Source organism: Bos indicus x Bos taurus, chromosome 29 (genome assembly GCF_003369695.1).
Source record: "Bos indicus x Bos taurus breed Angus x Brahman F1 hybrid chromosome 29, Bos_hybrid_MaternalHap_v2.0, whole genome shotgun sequence".
In the NCBI taxonomy this organism is placed as follows: Eukaryota; Metazoa; Chordata; class Mammalia; order Artiodactyla; family Bovidae; genus Bos; species Bos indicus x Bos taurus.
Window position 1 is genome coordinate 49,761,488 of NC_040104.1, and position 19,343 is coordinate 49,780,830.

The 19,343-nt window shown below is 40.5% G+C and overlaps 1 protein-coding gene across 4 annotated transcripts in view; it reads left to right on the forward strand.

Annotated features, from left to right (window-relative positions):
- The window catches only part of DEUP1 (deuterosome assembly protein 1), a 141,731-nt gene that overhangs the window by 19,431 nt on the left and 102,957 nt on the right, over nucleotides 1–19,343 (forward strand). For all 4 annotated transcript variants that reach the window (XM_027532311.1, XM_027532314.1, XM_027532313.1 and 1 more), the window contains exons 3-4: nucleotides 8,420–8,591; nucleotides 10,702–10,797. In XM_027532311.1, the coding sequence (XP_027388112.1) occupies nucleotides 8,420–8,591; nucleotides 10,702–10,797 (268 nt within the window). The remainder of the gene's footprint in view (nucleotides 1–8,419; nucleotides 8,592–10,701; nucleotides 10,798–19,343) is intronic.

Genomic DNA, 19,343 nt, shown 5'->3' on the forward strand with positions numbered 1-19,343 from the left:
TTTGGGTGGTATGGACATTTTAACAATATTCATCCTTCCAATTTGTGAGCATGGGATATCTGTCCATTTCTTTGTATTGTTTTCAATTTCTTTAATGTTTTATAGTTTAAAATATACAGATCTTCCACCTCCTTGATAAATTTATTGCTAGGTATTTTATTCTTTTTGATGTAATCATAAATGGAATTGTTTACTTAACTTCTCTTTCTAATATTTCATTATTAGTTTATTTAAATAAGCAAGTTCTTGTGTATTGATGTTGTATCCTGCAACTTTACCAAATTTGTTAGTTTTTGATGTAGTCTTTAGGGTTTTATATATATATAATATATACACATACATATACATATTATGTCATCTGGATATAGTAATAGTTTTACTTCTTCCTTTTCAATTTGGATGCCTTTTATTTCTCTTTCTTGCCTAATTGCTCTAGCTAGGACTTCCAATACTATATTTAATGAAATTGGCAAGAATAGGTATCCTTATTCCTGGTCTTAGAGGAAAAGATTTCGGGTTTTCACCACTGAGTATGATGTAGGCTTATCATATGTGGCCTTTACTATGTTGAAGTACTTTTGTACGTTCCCTCTATACCCACTTTGTTGAGGGATTTTGTCATAAATGGATGTTGAATTTTGTCAAATGCTGTCAAATGCTTTTTCTGCATCTGTGTATTGAGATGATCACATGATTTTTTCCCTTTATTTTGTCTCTGTGACATGTCACAATGACTGGTATGTGGCTGTTGAACCATCCTTGCATCTCAACTTGATCACAGTGTATGCCTGTTGAATTTAATGTTTTGTTGAGGATTTTTGCATCTGTGTTCACCAGGTAATTTTCTTTTCTTGTGGCATTCTTACCTGGTTTCAGTATCAGAGTAATGCTGGCTTCATAAATGAGTTTGGAAGAGTTCCGTCCTTTTTTTTTTTTTAAGAGTTTGAGAATGATGGTATTTTTGACTGTTTGGTAAACATCACCAGTGAAGCAATCTGGTTCCAGACTCTTGTTTGTTGGGAGGTTTTGAATTACTGATCCAATCTCCTTATTAGCAGTCAGTCTGTTTAGCTTTTTTATTTCATTATGATTCAGTCTTGGTAGATGGTATGTTTCTAGGAATTTATCTATTTCTTCTAGGTTGTCCAATTTGCTAATTTATAATTGTTCATAGTAGTCTCATGATCTATTTGTTTCTGTGTAATATGTGTTGTTGGGCTTCCCTTGTGGCTCAGCTGGGAAAGAATCTGGCTGCAATGTGGGAGAGCTGAGTTCAATCTCTAAGTTGGGAAGATCCCCTGGAGAAGGGAAAGGCTACCCACTCCAGTATTCTGGCCTGGAGAACTCCATGGACTGTAGAGTCCATGGGATCACAAAGAGGCAGACATGACTGAGCGCCTTTCACTGACTTCACTTCACAATATCTGTTGTAATTCCTGTTGTAATAGCTCCTCTTTCGTTTCTGATTTTATTTGAGTCCCCTCTCTTTTTTGTCGGTGAATCTAGCTAGAGGTTTGTCAATTTTATTTATCTTTTCAAAGAACCAGCTCTTAGTCTCATTGATCTTATTTACTTAGTCTCTTTTAACCCTTATTTTACTTATTTCTGCTCTAATCTTTTTATTCTATTTCTTCTAGTTTTTTTTTTTTTCTCTAGTTCCTTGAGGTGTAAAGTTAGATTATTTATTTGAGCCTTTTTGTTTCTTGAAGCTAAGTATCTATCATGGTAAACTTCCCTCTTAGAACTACTTTTGCTGCATCCCACAAAGTTTGGTGTGTTACATATCCATTTTCGTTTGTCTCAAGGTATTTTTTTTATTTCTCTTTTTATGTCTTCCTTGAACCTTTGGCTGTCCAGTGGCATCTTGTATAACGTCCACATATTTGTGAATTTTCCGGTTTTCCTTGTGTAATAAATTTCAAGTTTCATACCGTTGTGGTCAGAAAAGCTGCTTGATGTGATTTCAGCCTCTTTAAATGTAGTAAGCTTGTTCTGTGGCCTAACATATAATATAGCTTGGGAAATATTGAGAAGAATGCATTTCTGTTGCTTTTGGATCAAGTGTTTTGTAAATATTTGTAATCTCAAATGTTGTTAAAGGCTGATGTGTTTTAGTTGATTATCTGTCCTGTGTATCCATTGATGTAAATGTAGAGTATTATAGTCTCCTGCTGTTGGTGTATTGCTGTCAATTTCCCCTTTAGGTCTGTTGATATTTGCTTTAGTTAGATGCTCCTCTGTGGGCTGTGTAAATATTTGCAAACATTACATCTTCTTGTTGGATCGACTTCTTTATCATTGTATAATGCCCTTCTTTGTCTCTTGTTACAGTCTTTGTTTTAAAGTCTATTTTGTCTGATAAAAATATAGCTATTCCAACTTTTTTTTTTGTAGTTTCCATTTGCATGAGATCTCTTTTTCCATCCCTTCACTTTCAGTCTATATGTGTCCTTACATCCAAAGTGAGTCTCTTGTAGGCAGCATATAGATGGGTCTTATTTTCTTATCTATTCATCCACTCTGTGTCTTTTTTTCTTCACTCTGTGTCTTTTTTTCTTCACGCTGTGTCTTTGGATTAGAAAATTTAGTCCATTTGCATTTAAAGTGATTATTGATAGCTGTGCACGTACTGTACTGTCATTTTGTTAATAGTTTTCTGGCTGTTTTTGTGTTTCCTGTCTGTTCCTTTCTTCTTCTTTTGCTCTCTTCCTTTTTTGAGTTGATGACTTTCTTTCAGTTCAGTTCAGTCGCTCAATCCTGTCCGACTCTTTGCGACCCCATGAACTGCAGCTGCCAGGCCTCCCTGTCCATCACCAACTCCTGGAGTTCACTCAGACTCACATCCATTGACTCAGTGATGCCATCCAGCCATCTCATCCTCTGTCGTCCCCTTCTCCTCTTGCCCCCAATCCCTCCCAGCATCAGAGTCTTTTCCAATGAGTCAACTCTTCGCATGAGGTGGCCAGAGTACTGGAGTTTCAGCTTTAGCATCATTCCTTCCAAAGAAATCCCAGGGCTGATCTCCTTCAGAATGGACTGGTTGGATCTCCTTGCAGTCCAAGGGACTCTCAAGAGTCTTCTCCAACACCACAGTTCAAAAGCATCAATTCTTTGGCACTCAGCTTTCTTCACAGTCCAACTCTCGCATCCATACATGACCACAGGGAAAACCAGAGCCTTTACTAGACGGACCTTTGTTGGTAGAGTGATGTCTCTGCTTTTGAATATGCCATCTAGGTTTGCCAGTATGCTTATATTTCTTTACCTTTTATATATTTACTGGAGTTTTTTTGCTTTGTGGTTATCATGAGGTTTGCATATTAACAATTTATATCTATAACAATTGATATAAAGTTGTAAATAACTTAAGTTTGATACCACTGTAAAGCTTAACCTTCATACTCTTCCCTCTGCTGCATTTCATGTTTTTGATGTCACAGTTTACATTTTTTCATCTTGTCTATCCCTTAATTAAATTAGGAGAAGGCAATGGCACCCCACTCCAGTACTCTTGCCTGGAAAATCCATGGACGGAGGAGCCTGGTAGGCTGCCGTCCATGGGGTCCCTAGGATTCCGACATGACTGAGCGACTTCGCTTTCACTTTCACTTTTTACTTTCATGCATTGGAGAAGGAAATGGCAACCCACTCCAGTGTTCTTGCCTGGAGAATCCCAGGGATGGGGGAGCCTGGTGGGCTGCTGTCTATGGGGTCGCACAGAGTCGGATACGACTGAGGCGACTTAGCAGCAGTAGCAGCAGCATCCCTTAATTATTGAAATCATATTTTTGTGGTTTGTGTTTTTAAATCTTCATGCTAGCTTTATAAGTGATTAACCCACTACCTTTACTGTATATTTACCTTTCCAGCGAGATTTATTATTTCAAACGTGTACTTGTTAGTGATCAGTGCCCTTTCTTTTCAGCTTAGAGAATTTCCTTTAACATTTCTTGTCAGGTCAGTTTAGTGGTGATGAATTCCTTTAGCTTTTCTGGAAAACTCTGTATCTTTTCTCAATGATAACTCTGCCAGTTGGTTTTCTTTATTGAAATTTTTTTCCTTTACTACTTTGAATATATTGTGCCATTATATATTTAGTACAGCTAAATAATAGTAATATACCTAAGACAAATAATATGTTAATACAGTTTAAAAATGAGTTTTATTGAAACATTTTGGAAAGGTTAAAATCTGATAAGATTGCTCATCAGTTTTTTCGAAACTCCTTTTCTTAGGCTTATCCACGGTGCATGAAGCAGTCTCCTCTTTATTCCTTCTCCGTGCTTCCTTTCCCCTCTCTCCTTTCTCCATGGTGACTTCTATATTTGTCTTTTAAGCCAAATCCCCTCTTCTCTTTCCCAAGCTAAAGATCCATTTCTGTCAGATATCTCTCATGTCCTGAACTAAGCTCACTTTTTTTTTAAATAAACAACCTGGTATCCACTTCTGTTTTCCCAATTGTTGATGGATGGACTGGCCCTACATTTCAGTTTGCCTAGAACTGTCACTGTTTGTATCTGTTGTCCTGAAATAATAATTAATAGTTACCCTTTCACTTTTAAAATTATCCTGGGTTAATAACAAATCATATGTCACCATAGCTATCTGTCTGATTAAGTTCTGCCTTTTAAGAACCAGCCCTTCAGCCACTGTTAAAGGACTTTGGAGTGGCAGGCATGTCCATGAGTCTTACCCCAGCTCCTGTTTCTCTCTCCACATCCATCCCCCTGCCGTTCCTCCCTGACACACTTGCCCCTACTTCCTCCGTTTATATCATCAGCTTTCTGTTTTGCTGTCCATCTCCAAGTAATGATGTCCTGATTGTTTTAACTCTAGGATCCTCAGACTGGTATGTTACCCTACGAGTCTCAGCGCGCCCCTCCCTTTCTGGCTTAACGCCTTTAGACCTCTAGCCTTCCTCAGAACCCTGCACTTGTGAATCGCTCCCACCGATAAACCCAATAGTTAGGGCAAGGGTTTACCTGCCTTACGCAGTGTATTAGATACAGTCCACCCAGTCTCCAGTGCTGAAAGCCTTAGAGAAATGACTTTTTTCTCATTCAGCTCCTCAGTCAACTTTTATAAAGTTGGAATAAGATCTGCTTTATGGGATATTGTGAGGATTCATGAGAGGAAGTACAGCAGAGTAATTAGCATAGTGTTAGCATTTAGCTAAAGAAAGAAATGAAAATATAAATGTTAGTGTCCAGACAATGAAGGAGGCTAAACTAGTCCTTTGTCTTTTATTTTAAAGTTCACTAGATTTAGGAGCAAATATTGATACTGAGGGGGCTTCCCTGGTGGCTTAATGTTAACAAATCTGCCTGCAATGCTGGAGATGTCCTGCAATGAGGGTGACAGGGGTCTGATCTCTGGGTGGGGAAGATCCCCTAAAGAAGGAAATGGCAACCCACTCCAGTATTCTTGCCTGGGAAATCCCATGGACAGAGGAGCCTGATGGGCTACCGTCCATGGGGTCGCCAGAGTCGGACACGACTTAGTGGCTAACCAACACCGAACGGCATGTACTTGATGCCTTTGTTACCAATGCAGAACCTGGTGTCTGTCCTAGACTTGCTGAATCTGATCAGTGGGGGTGTGATAGACGATTCTCTCCAATCTGTGCAAGGTGTGCAAACACCGAGTGGGTAGTTGAACTAGATGACTTGTAAAAGTCCTCCCACCCTGAAGTCTAATATTCTTACTTTTGTATAGCATAGTCATACCCAGGAAATAAACCCTTCATTCATTTATTTCACAGTATTGGTTGAGTGGCTCATAGCAATGCCACTTTCTTCTTTAGGCCTGTGTTTTACTCCCACAGGCATGGCTCCCTCCTAGATGCCCGGGAGATAGTAATGGAGAACACTTGTTTGTTGACTCAGAGATTCGCTGAGCGCCCGCCATGTACTGCGGCGCTGTGCCCAGCCTTGGTGAGGTGGTGATGAGCAAGACTGACAGAGCCCTTCCCTTCAGAGTTTACACCAGCAGAAAAAATAAACCAATTGTGTTTACAGTAAAGGGGATACGTGTTGTTACGAAAAAGAAAATGGCGTGAAAACCATTCTTTTTGTTCTGTTGTTTTTCCCCACATCAGAATTCCAATTAAAATCCAGTCACATTATTCATAGAGGAATTAGTAATTCCTCTCCTCAGACTGGTTTTAGGTTTTAAGTAAAAACTGAGAGCCTTTGGGCCCTAGCCCAGGAATACTGGAAGACTCAGGATGCATTTTTGTACTTAAAACCGCTCTGGTGTCACAACTGGTATGAAGGCTGTTGAATAAGCCAGTCAAAGGTACATCCCTTGTTCAGGTTGACTCTGGGTATTTTAGAAAGGGATTCCAGAAGTTCTGAGTCCTTTGAGTTCATGTACCCGTTTCAAACCTTATCGCAACAGAGCTCATTTGTACTACATTTTTCAAGGAAGTTCTTATTCAAAACGTGAAGATGTTATTAATGTAGACCCTGCAGTAACTGCAATAGTAACAAAAAAGTCCACCAACTCTGCTATCAGTGTTCCTTATCACCACTGTCCTCAGCACTTTAATAGAGAAAATGAAAATTTTCAACTTTGCATGTTACATTACAAACAAAACCATAACTAAACAGAGAGAGGAAGAAGAAAAAACACCCTGTCTTTTGCTGTGGATACAGGAAGGCACTTAATTTAGAAGCAGCTGTCTAGGATCTAGTTCTGGCTGTTCCATTAATCAGTGTGTGACCTCGATGGGTCTGGGCTTCAGTTTTTTAAAATGCTAAATGATCCTTAATTAGCCCTAAAATTCTCATTCAGTGAAACTAGATGGAGGAAATGGTGTCATTTTATACTTGCCTCTCCTGCCTTCCTCCCAGCTACACAAATACGTCAGAAGCCCCATCACCACTGAACAGATGGATACTGAAGCAACTTGCTTCTCTAACCTGGACGTTTGTGCGTGCCTTAAGCTGAAGCCTGAGACCTCGATGTCTACCTGCTTATCTGGACTGAATGAGTGAACTGACACCAGGTCCTTGGGGAGTGCTGCGCTTCTTGGAAGGAGAGCCCTGCCCCGGGAGCACTCACAACCTCAGCAACTCTCAGCCTCAGTAATGCTAGTTCGCAGCAAGGGTCCTGTTTCAAACACCGTAGACCTTCCTAGGACCAACTATTCCTACGTTTCTGACTAATAATATCTGCACTGTCTAAAATCTTACGTTACCCTGCCCACATCTGCCCAGTCAGCTTTCTTCCAGCAGACATCACCGGCCAGATGGCATCAAGCTTCTGTCCTGAAGGAGCAGCAGTGTAGCCCAGGTGCCTGTGAACCTGGTCCTGCCTCGCCTGGGTCTGTTCCTCTGCCCCTGGCAGGCCTTGTGAAGCCCCAGTTACCTGCCATCAAACCTCCTCAGGTTATGATAAGCACATAGGCATATGTAAGAGGATGGAATTATTTTCTAAATATTTATGTATTTATTTGTTTTTGGCTGCATTAGGTCTTAGTTGCAGCATGAGGTCTCAGTAGTTGTGATTCATGGGCTTTAGTAGCCCTGCTGTATGTGAGATCTTAGTTCCCAGACCAGGGATCAAACTCGCATCCCCTGCATTGCAAGATGGATTCTTAACCACTGGACCATGAGCGAATTCCCTGGGATTATTTGTTAGAATTCTCCTCAAATTAGCCCACTCTAAAATTTATTATTTTTCAGTTCAGTTCAGTTCAGTAGCTCAGTCGTGTCTGACTCTTTGCGACCCCATGAATCTCAGCACGCCAGGCCTCCCTGTCTATCACCAACTCCCGGAGTTCACCCAAATTCATGTGCATCGAGTCGGTGATGCCATACAGCCATCTCATCCTCTGTCGTCCCCTTCTCCTCCTGGCCCCAATCCCTCCCAACATCAGGGTCTTTTCCAATGAGTCAACTCTTCACATGAGGTGGCCAAAGTATTGGAGTTTCAGCCTCAGCATCAGTCCTTCCAGTGAACACCCAGGACTGGTCTCCTTTAGGATGGACTGGTTGGATCTCCTTGCAGTCCAAGGGACTCACAAAGGTCTTTTCCAACACCACAGTTTAAAAGCATCAATTCTTCAAATTAACTTTATTTACTGTGGCCTTATTTCTGATGTAATCCAGCGGTACATAGGAAGAGAAATGCAGATTATAACTATCAGTATATTAACTTTATCAATATACTGCATTAAATTATGGCACAGCTGTACTTTTTTAAATGCCAGTGAAAAGTATATACTCTGTTAGCTCTGAAATTAGCTTTTAGTTTTAATTTAAAATGTTAACCTCTAATTTTCAGAATTCTTCCTATTTAAATAATTGAAAATTTTGAGAAAATAATGATCAAGATATTTAAAGCAAAATCATAAGTTTTCTTGTACTCACATTTCAGTCTTTTAAAATATATTTCACTTTTCTACAATTGCCAGAGCTTCTCCTTGTGAGGCAGAGCTTCAGGAATTAATGGAGCAAATTGACATCATGGTAAACAACAAAAAATTGGATTGGGAAAGGAAGATGCGGGCTCTGGAGACACGATTAGATCTTCGGGATCAAGAGTTGGCAAATGCACAGACGTGTCTGGAACAGAAAGGTCAAGAGGTACTGTGTAGCTGTGTTAATAAATTGTTCATTCCTCAGACTGTTACAAATAGTGCTAGTTCCGTCAGAATGCATTTTTCATTACACATACTTTGTATAGGCATCAGCAATAGCTTGAAATGCCCTGAAATCCTGTCACAATGTGCTAAATGTATGTGTTCTATCAAATAAGTGGCAAGCAGAGCCTAAACCTATAGAAATTTGCCGATGCAGACAGACAGAGTCCAGTAGATGCCATCTAGGAAAGTAAACATTTGACATGTATGTGAATACTGTTTTCAAGCAAGGATGTCATTGCTTTTGTTGCTGCAGAAACAAAGTAGCCATCAGAGCTGTGCCTTTGGAGCAGGCAGAGTTCAGGAGCATTTGCCTTTTCTCATCTGCTAGAAAAGTCTTTCCTAAAAGAAGTGAAAGATAAAGCCTTGATTGTAGATCAAGAGAGAAGAGAGTTCGGTGAGGGGGGTATATGTATGCCTGGGTGCCCACATGGCTCAGTGATACAGAACCTGCCTGCCAATGCACGAGACACAAGAGACGCAGGTTTGATCCCTGGGTTGGGGGGATCTCCTGGAATAGAAAATGGCAACCCACTCCAGTATTCTTGCCTGGAGAATCCCATGGACAGAGGAGCCTGGTGGGCTACATACACTCCATAGAGTTGCAAAGAGTCAGACCTGACTGAGTGACTGAGCACGTGCACCGCTCAGGAGGAGTGTCCTGGGCCTGGGGAGCCTGCTTGCAGCCAAGCTAGTGAAGCTAGAGGGATGTCTGAGTGCTCTCGGGCCTGCTGCGGAGTTCAGCAAAGTCATACGCTTCACCTAACGTGGACTTTCATGTCTGAATTTTCGTTGGGACCAGGCGTAAGGCAGGTTTACTCATCATATGCTAATAACTAAAACGTCAGCAGTCAACTTGTTCCGCAGCTGTTTTTCTACCTCTGCTGGACTCAGTAGAACTTAACTTTTTGTCTTGGTTGACTATGTTATTGTTTGGCCCATTAACGTGGTTATCAGTAGAGGCGGGTCATGAGATTGCACATGCAAGGGACTACTTTCTGACTTTTGGTCCTGTCACAACCCAGATGTGCAAAGAAGCCTCACGTGCTGTTTAAGCAGACAAATTCTGTGAGCCAAATCCCTATGAACTCCTCTTAGACATTTTTTCTTTTTATGTTTTTTACTCTTCTGGGTCTTTTTTTGCTGCTCCGGCGCTTTTTCTAGCCGTGGCGAGCCGGGGCTACTCTTGCCTGCACCAGCTCCTCATTGTGGTGTCTGCTCCTGTTGCAGGGCACAGCCCCTGGGCCCACAGGCTTCAGTAACTGCAGCATGAGGCTCTGCAGTTGCTCATTGCGGTGTCTGCTCCTGTTGCAGGGCACAGCCCCTAGGCGCATGGGCTTCAATAACTGCAGCATGAGGCTCTGCAGTTGCTCATTGCAGTGTCTGCTCCTGTTGCAGGGCACAGCCCCTAGGCCCACGGGCTTCAGTAACTGCAGCATGAGGCTCTGCAGTTGCTCATTGCGGTGTCTGCTCCTGTTGCGTGGCATAGCCCCTAGGCCCACGGGCTTCAGTAACTGCAGCATGAGGCTCTGCAGTTGCAGAGCCCGGGGTCTCGAGCGTGGGCTCGGTAGTTGTGGTGCAGGGGTTTAGTTGCTCTGCAGCACATGGAATTTTTCCAGACCAGGAGTTGAACCCATGTTCCCTACATTGTCTGGTGGATTCTTACCCACCGCACCACCAGGGAAGTCCTATTTTTCTTTTCACTTTGTTAGTTTTTAATTAAAAAAAAAAGGTAACAATTATTCCATAACACCACTACAACAGAGCTCCCGTTGAAGGCAGCAGAGCCTGAAATAAAGGCTGAAATGTGTTGGCAGGAGTTCTGCTGCAAGAGTGATGACATAATGCTCCCAAAAAGACAATGTGAAGTAGATTTTAAATCTTGCTTTAATGTGCAGTAAGAAGACTCAAGATCCATACCATACTGTGCTAATGTGTACCCAGTGGAATAGCCCTAGCAACATCTGGTTTTTGTGAATTTAATTATTAATGACTATTCTAAGATTTTGCCAGGCAAGATTTAGAAAAATTAAAATTTTTTATTCTTAATGCAGGTGGGTTTACTTAGACAGAAGTTGGACAGTTTGGAAAAATGTAACTTAGCAATGACTCAGAATTACGAAGGACAACTACAAACCCTGAAAGCTCAAGTAAGGAAACTTATTACAATTTAGTGTCATGTTTTGATATGTGTTTTGACCTATAAAGTGTTGTTAATTTTGCTAAAGACCTCTTGATGAAAGTGAAAGAGGAGAGTGAAAAAGTTGGCTTAAAGCTCAACATTAAGAAAACTAAGATCATGGCATCTGGTCCCATCACTTCATGGCAAATAGATGGGGAAACAGTGGAAACAGTGTCAGATTTTATTTTTTTGGGCTCCAAAATCACCGCAGATGGTGACTGCAACCATGAAATTAAAAGACACTTACTCCTTGGAAGGAAAGTTATGACCAACCTAGATAGCATATTCAAAAGCAGAGATATTACTTTGCCAACAAAGGTCCGTCTAGTTAAGGCTATGGTTTTTCCAGTGGTCATGTATGGATGTGAGAGTTGATCTGTGAAGAAAGCTGAGCGCTGAAGAATTGATGCTTTTGTTTAATTCTTTTTTTTTTAATTTATTTTAATTGGAGGCTAATTACTTTACAATATTGTATTGGTTTTGCCATATATCAACATGAATCTGCCACGGGTGTACACGTGTTCCCCATCCTGAACCCCCCTCCCACCTCCCTCCCTGTACCATACCTCTGGGTCATCCCAGTGTACCAGCCCCAAGCATCCTGTATCCTGCATTGAACCTGGACTGGCAATTCGTTTTTTATATAATATTATACATGTTTCAATGCCATTCTCCCAAATCATCCCACCCTCTCCCTCTCCCACAGAGTCCAAAAGACTGTTCTATACGTCTGTGTCTCTTTTGCTCTCTCTCATATAGGGTTATGGTTACCATCTTTCTAAATTCCATATATATGCGTTAGTATACTGTATTGGTGTTTTTCTTTCTGGCTTACTTCACTCTGTATAATAGGCTCCAGTTTCATCCACCTCATTAGAACTGATTCAAATATATTCTTTTTAATGGCTGTGTAATACTCCATTGTGTATATGTACCACTGCTTTCTTATCCATTCATCTGCTGATGGACATCTAGGTTGCTTCCATGTCCTGGCTATTATAAACAGTGCTGCGATGAACATTGGGGTACACGTGTCTCTTTCAATTCTGTTTTCCTCGGTGTGTATGTCCAGCAGTGGGATTGCTGGGTCATAAGGCAGTTCTATTTCCAGTTTTTTAAGGAATCTCCACACTGTTCTCCATAGTGGCTGTACTAGTTTGCATTCCCACCAACAGTGTAAGAGGGTTCCCTTTTCTCCACACCCTCTCCAGCATTTATTGCTTGTAGACTTCTGGATCGCAGCCATTCTGACTGGCGTGAAATGGTACCTCATTGTGGTTTTGATTTGCATTTCTCTGAGAATGAGTGATGTTGAGCACCTTTTCATGTGTTTGTTAGCCATCTGTATGTCTTCTTTGGATAAATGTCTATTTAGTTCTTTGGCCCACTTTTTGATTGGGTCATTTATTTTTCTGGAATTGAGCTGTAGGAGTTGCTTGTATATTTTTGAGATTAGTTGTTTGTCAGTTGCTTCATTTGCTATTATTTTCTCCCATTCTGAAGGCTGTCTTTTCACCTTGCTTATAGTTTCCTTTGTTATGCAGAAGCTTTTAATTTTAATTAGGTCCCATTTGTTTATTTTTGCTTTTATTTCCAATATTCTGGAGGATCCTGCTGTGATTTATGTCAGAGAGTGTTTTGCCTATGTTCTCCTCTAGGAGTTTTATAGTTTCTGGTCTTACGTTTAGATATTTAATCCATTTAGAGTTTATTTTTGTGTATGGTGTTAGAAAGTGTTCTAGTTTCATTCTTTTACAAGTGCTTGACCAGTTTTCCCAGCACCACTTGTTAAAGAGCTTGTCTTTTCTTCATTGTATATGCTTGCCTCCTTTGTCAAAGATAAGGTATCCATAGGTGTATGGATTTATCTCTGGGCTTTCTATTTTGTTCCATTGGTCTGTATTTCTGTCTTGTGCCAGTATCATACTATCCTGATGACTGTGGCTTTGTAGTAGAGCCTGAAGTCAGGCAGATTGATTCCTCCAGTTCCATTCTTCTTTTTCAAGATCGCTTTGGCTATTCGAGGTTTTCTGTATTTCCATACAAATTGTGAAATTATTTGTTCTAGCTCTTGTGAAAAATACCGTTGGTAGCCTGATAGGGATTGCATTGAATCTATAGATTGCTTTGGGTAGTATACTCATTTTCACTATATTGATTCTTCCGACCTATGAACATGGTATACTTCTCCATCTATTAGTGTCCTCTCTGATTTCTTTCACCAGTGTTTTATAATTTTCTGTATATAGGTCTTTAGTTTCTTTAGGTAGATATATTCCTAAGTATTTTACTCTTTTCATTGCAATGGTGAATGGAATTGTTTCCTTAATTTCTCTTTCTATTTTCTCATTATTAGTGTATAGGAATGCAAGGGATTTCTGTGTGTTAATTTTATATCCTGCAACTTTACTATATTCATTGATTAGCTCTAGTAATTTTCTAGTGGAGTCTTTAGGGTTTTCTATGTAGAGGATCATGTCATCTGCAAACAGAGAGTTTTACTTCTTCTTTTCCAATTTGGATTCCTTTTATTTCTTTTTCTGCTCTGATTGCTGTGGCCAAAACTTCCAAAACTATATTGAATAGTAGTGATGAGAGTGGGCACCCTTGTCTTATTCCTGACTTTAGGGGAAATGCTTTCAATTTTTCACCATTGAAGATAATGTTTGCCGAGGGTTTGTCACATATAGCTTTTATTATGTTGAGGTATGTTCCTTCTATTCCTGCTTTCTGGAGAGTTTTTATCATAAATGGATGTTGAATTTTGTCAAAGGCTTTCTCTGCATCCGTTGAGATAGTCATGTGGCTTTTATTTTTCAATTTGTTAATGTGGTGTATTACATTGATTGATTTGCAGATAGTGAAGAATCCTTGCATCCCTGAGATAAAGCCCACTTGGTCATGGTGTATGATCTTTTAATGTGTTGTTGGATTCTGCTTGCTAGAATTTTGTTAAGGATTTTTGCATCTATGTTCATCAGTGATATTGGCATGTAGTTCTCTTTTTGTGCAGCATCTTTGTCAGGTTTTGGTATTAGGGTGATGTGGCCTCATAGAATGAGTTTGGAAGTTTACCCTCCTCTGCAATTTTCTGGAAGAGTTTGAGCAGGATAGGTGTTAGCTCTTCTCTAAATTTTTGGTAGAATTCTGCTGTGAAGCCATCTGGACCTGGGCTTTTGTTTGCTGAAAGATTTCTGATTACAGTTTCAATTTCCATGCTTGTGACGGGTCTGTTAAGATTTTCTATTTCTTCCTGGTTCAGTTTTGGAAAGTTGTACTTTTCTAAGAATTTGTCCATTTCTTCCACATTGTCCATTTTATTGGCATATAATTGCTGATAGTAGTCTCTTATGATCCTTTATATTTCTGTGTTGTCTGTTGTGATCTCTCCATTTTCATTTCTAATTTTATTGATTTGACTTTTCTCCCTTTGTTTCTTGATGAATCTGGCTAATGGTTTGTCAATTTTATTTATCCTTTCAAAGAACCAGCTTTTGGCTTTGTTGATTTTTGCTATGGTTTGTTTTGTTTCTTTTGCATTTATTTCTGCCCTAATTTTTAAGATTTATTTCCTTCTACTAACCCTGGGGTTCTTCATTTCTTCCTTTTCTACTTGCTTTAGGTGTAGAGTTAGGTTATTTATTTGACTTTTTTCTTGTTTCTTGAGGTATGCCTGTATTGCTATGAACTTTCCCCTTAGCACTGCTTTTACAGTGTCCCACAGGTTTTGGAAAATTCTGAAAGAGATGGGAGTACCAGACGACCTGATCTGCCTCTTGAGAAATTTGTATGCAGGTCAGGAAGCAACAGTTAGAACTGGACATGGAACAACAGACTGGTTCCAAATAGGAAAAGGAGTACGTCAAGGCTGTATACTGTCACCCTGCTTGTTTAACTTATATGCAGAGTACATCATGAGAAACACTGGGCTGGAAGAAACACAAGCTGGAATCAAGATTGCCGGGAGAAATATCAATAACCTCAGATATGCAGATGACACCACCCTTATGGCAGAAAGTGAAGAGGAACTCAAAAGCCTCTTGATGAAAGTGAAAGTGGAGAGTGAAAAATTTGGCTTAAAGCTCAACATTCAGAAAACGAAGATCATGGCATCTGGTCCCATCACTTCATGGGAAACAGATGGGGAAACAGTGGCAGACTTTATTTTTTTTGGCTCCAAAATCACTGCAGAAGGTGATTGTAGCCATGAAATTAAAAGACGCTTACTCCTTGGAAGGAAAGTTATGACCAACCTAGAGAGCATATTCAAAAGCAGAGACGTTACTTTGCCAACAAAGGTTCGTCTAGTCAAGGCTATGGTTTTTCCAGAGGTTATGTATGGATGTGAGAGTTGGACTGTGAAGAAGGCTGAGCACCAAAGAATTGATGCTTTTGAACTGTGGTGTTGGAGAAGACTCTTGAGAGTCCCTTGGACTGCAAGGAGATCCAACCAGTCCATTCTGAAGGAGATCAGTCCTGGGATTTCTTTAGAAGGAATGATGCTAAAGCTGAAACTCCAGTACTTTGGCCACCTCATGCAAAGAGTTGACTCATTGGAAAAGAGTCTGATGCTGGGAGGGATTGGGGGCAGGAGGAGAAGGGGACAACAGAGGATGAGATGGCTGGATGGCATCACTGACTCGATGGACGTGAGTCTGAGTGAACTCCGGGGGTTGGTGATGGACAGGGAAGCCTGGCATGCTGTGATTCATGGGGTCACAGAGAGTCGGACACAACTGAGCCACTGAACTGAACTGAACAGGTTTTGGGTTGTTGTGTTTTCATTTTCATTTGCTTCTATGCATATTTTGATTTCTTTTTTTATTTCTTCTGTGATTTGTTGGTTATTCAGCAGCGTGTTGTTCAGCCTCCATATATTGGAATTTTTAATAGTTTTTCTCCTGTAATTGAAATGCTTGGAATGATTTCAATTTTTTTGAGTTTACCAAGGCTAGATTTATGGCCCAGGATGTGTTCTATCCTGGAGAAGGATCCATGTGCACTTGAGAAAAAGGTGAAATTCATTGTTTTGGGGTAAAATGTCCTATAGATATAAGTTAGGTCTAATTGGTCTATTGTATCATTTAAAGTTTGTGTTTCCTTGTTAATTTTCTGTTTAGTTGATCTATCCATAGGTGTGAGTGGAGTATTAAAGTCTCCCACTATTATTGTGTTATTGTTAATTTCCCCTTTCATACTTGTTAGCATTTGTCACATTGCAGTGCTCCTATGTTGGGTGCATATATATTTATAATTGTTATATCTTCTTCTTGGACTGATCCTTTGATCATTATGTAGTGTCCTTCTTTGTCTCTTTTCACAGCCTTTGTTTTAAAGTCTATTTTATCTGTTATGAGTATTGCTACTCCTGCTTTCTTTTGGTCTCTTTTTGCATGGAATATCTTTTTCCAGCCCTTCACTTTCAGTCTGTATGTGTCCCCTGTTTTGAGGTGGGTCTCTTGTAGACAACATATATAGGGGTCTTGTTTTTGTATCCATTCAGCCAGTCTTTGTCTTTTGGTTGAGGCATTCAACCCATTTACGTTTAAGGTAATTATTGATAAGTATGATCCCATTGCCATTTAATTTATTGTTTTGGGTTTGAGTTTATACACCTTTTTTGTGTTTCCTGTCTAGAGAAGATCCTTTAGCATTTGTTGAAGAGCTGGTTTGGTGTGCTGAATTCTCTCAGCTTTTGCTTGTCTGTAAAGCTTGATTTCTCCTTCATATTTGAATGAGATCCTTGTTGGGTACAGTAATCTGGGCTGTAGGTTATTTTCTTTCATCACTTTAAGTATGTCTTGCCATTCCCTCCTGGCCTGAAGAGTTTCTATTGAAAGATCAGCTGTTATCCTTATGGGAATCCCCTTGTACACACATTTGTTGTTTTTCCCTTGCTGCTTTTAATATTTGTTCTTTGTGTTTGATCTTTGTTAATTTGATTAATATGTGTCTTGGGGTGTTTTGCCTTGGGTTTATCCTGTTTGGGGACTCTGTGGGTTTCTTGGACTTGGGTGATTATTTCCTTCCCCATTTTAGGGAAGTTTTCAACTATTATCTCCTCAAGTATTTTCTCATGGTCTTTCTTTTTGTCTTCTTCTTCTGGGACTCCTATGATTCGAATGTTGGGGCATTTAGTATTGTCCTGGAGGTCTCTGAGATTGTCCTCATTTCTTTTAATTCATTTTTCTTTTTTCCTGATTCATTTATTTCTGCCATTCTATCTTCTAATTCACTAATCCTATCTTCTGCCTCTGTTATTCTACATTTGTTGCCTCCAGAGTATTTTTGATCTCATTTATTGCATTATTCATTATATATTGACTCTTTTTTATTTCTTCTAGGTCCTTGTTAAATCTTTCTTGCATCTTCTCAATCCTTGTCTCCAGGCTATTTATCTGTGATTCCATTTTGATTTCAAGATTTTGGATCAATTTCACTATCATTATTTGGAATTCTTTATCAGGTAGATTCCCTGTCTCTTCCTCTTTTGTTGGTTTGGTGGGCATTTATCCTGTTCCTTTACCTGCTGGGTATTCCTCTGTCTCTTCATCTTGTTTATATTGCTGAGTTTGGGGTGGCCTTTCTGTATCCTGGCAGTTTGTGGAGTTCTCTTTATTGTGGAGTTTCCTCGCTGTGGGTGGGGTTGTATGGGTGGCTTGTCAAGGTTTCCTGGTTAGGGAAGCTTGTGTCAGTGTTCTGGTGGGTGGAGCTGGATTTCTTCTCTCTGGAGTGCAATGAAGTGTCCAGTAATGAGTTATGAGATGTCAGTGGTTTTGGAGTAACTTTGGGCAGCCTGTATATTGAAGCTCAGGGCTGTGTTCCTGTGTGGCTAGAGAATTTGCATGGTATATCTTGCTCTGGAACTTGTTGGCCCTTGGGTGGTGCTTGGTTTCAGTGTAGGTATTTTGGCGTTTGATGAGCTCCTGTCAATTAATGTTCCCTGGAGTCAGGAGTTCTCTGGTATCCTCAGGATTTGGACTTAAGCCTCCTGCTTCTGGTTTTCAGTCTTATTTTTACAGTAGTCCCAAGACTTCTCCTCCTATACAGCACCATTGATAAAACATCTAGTTAAAGATGAAAAGTTTCTCCATGGTGAAGGACACCCAGAGAGGTTCACAGAATTACATGGAGAAGAGAAGAGGGAGGAGGGAGTTAGAGGTGACCCGAATGAGAGGAGGTGGAATCAAAAGAAGAGAGAGCAAGCTAGCCAGTAATCATTTCCTTATGTGTGCTCCACAGTCTGGACTGCTCAGAGATGTTCACGGAATTATACAGAGAAAAGAAGAGGGAGGAAGGAGACAGAGGTGCCCAGGAGGATAAAAGCGGGGAATGAAAAGGAGAGAAACAAATCCAGCCAGTAATCAGTTCCCTAAGTGTTCTCCACCATCGGGAACACACAGAGATTCACAGAGTTGGGTAGAGAAGAGAAGGGGGAGGAGGGAGACAGAGTTGACCTTGTGGAGAAAAAGGAGAGTCCAAAGAGGGAGAGAGCAGTCAAGCCAGTAATCTCGCTCCCAAGTAAAAATGGGTACTGAAGATTGGGTTCTTAAAGGTACAAAATTGATAACAAATACCAAAAAGCAAAGATTAAAAATCTAGAGTAGAGGTTGGGTTTTCAAAAATACAATATTAAAGAAAAGAAGAAAAAAAAGTCAAAAATTATAAAAGAAATATATATATATATATATGAAGTTTGCTTTAAAAAATAGGGCCTTTTTTTTGCTAAGTAATAGTAGGTTATAAAAATGAAAATTAAAAGAGTAATAGAGGACTTAAAATTTTTTTTAATTAAAGAAAAGAATGATCGTAAAAATAGTAAAAATATATCTAGGACTTTCTCTGGTGTTGTTGTGGGCAGTGTGGGGTCAGTTCATTTTTGGATAGTTCTTTGGTCCGGGTTATATTTCTCAAGATCTATAGGCTCCTTCCTATGTAGTTGGTACTAACTACAGGGTTGTAATCTATTTACCTGTCACTTCCAAGGCGGTTCCCTCTGTTTTAGTGTCTTCTGTTTGCTGGTTCTTCAGTGTCTGATTTCCGCCCTGACACAAGGGGGAGGTGGTGGACACTTTTTTAGGCTCACTTTTTCAGTCGTGCTGTGGGGAGGGAGGGACGCTGCAAACAAATAACACTGGCGTGTGCTTGCAGTGCCTCAGCCACACTGGGCCTGCCCCCGCTCACGGCACATGTGTCCTCCCTGCCCACACTGCTCAGGCTCTAGGTGCTCTGCCGGGAACTGTCCGAGGCCAGCCCTGGGCTGCCTGCACCTCCCAGTTCTAAGCCGCTCAGGTTCAGGCACTGGGTAGTCCTAAGAGGCGCAGACTCCATTGGGCCTGCGTTTGGTGCCCTTCCCAGTTCCGAGCAGCTCAGGTGATGAGGTGTTTGGTGAGCATGGTCGCTGCAACTTATCGCCTCCCCTGTCCTTGCCGCTCGGTTTCCTGGGTGTACTACTGGTGCACCTTCTCAGAAGGATTTTGACCGTCAAGAACCCCAAGAAGTCTTAGTCAGCAA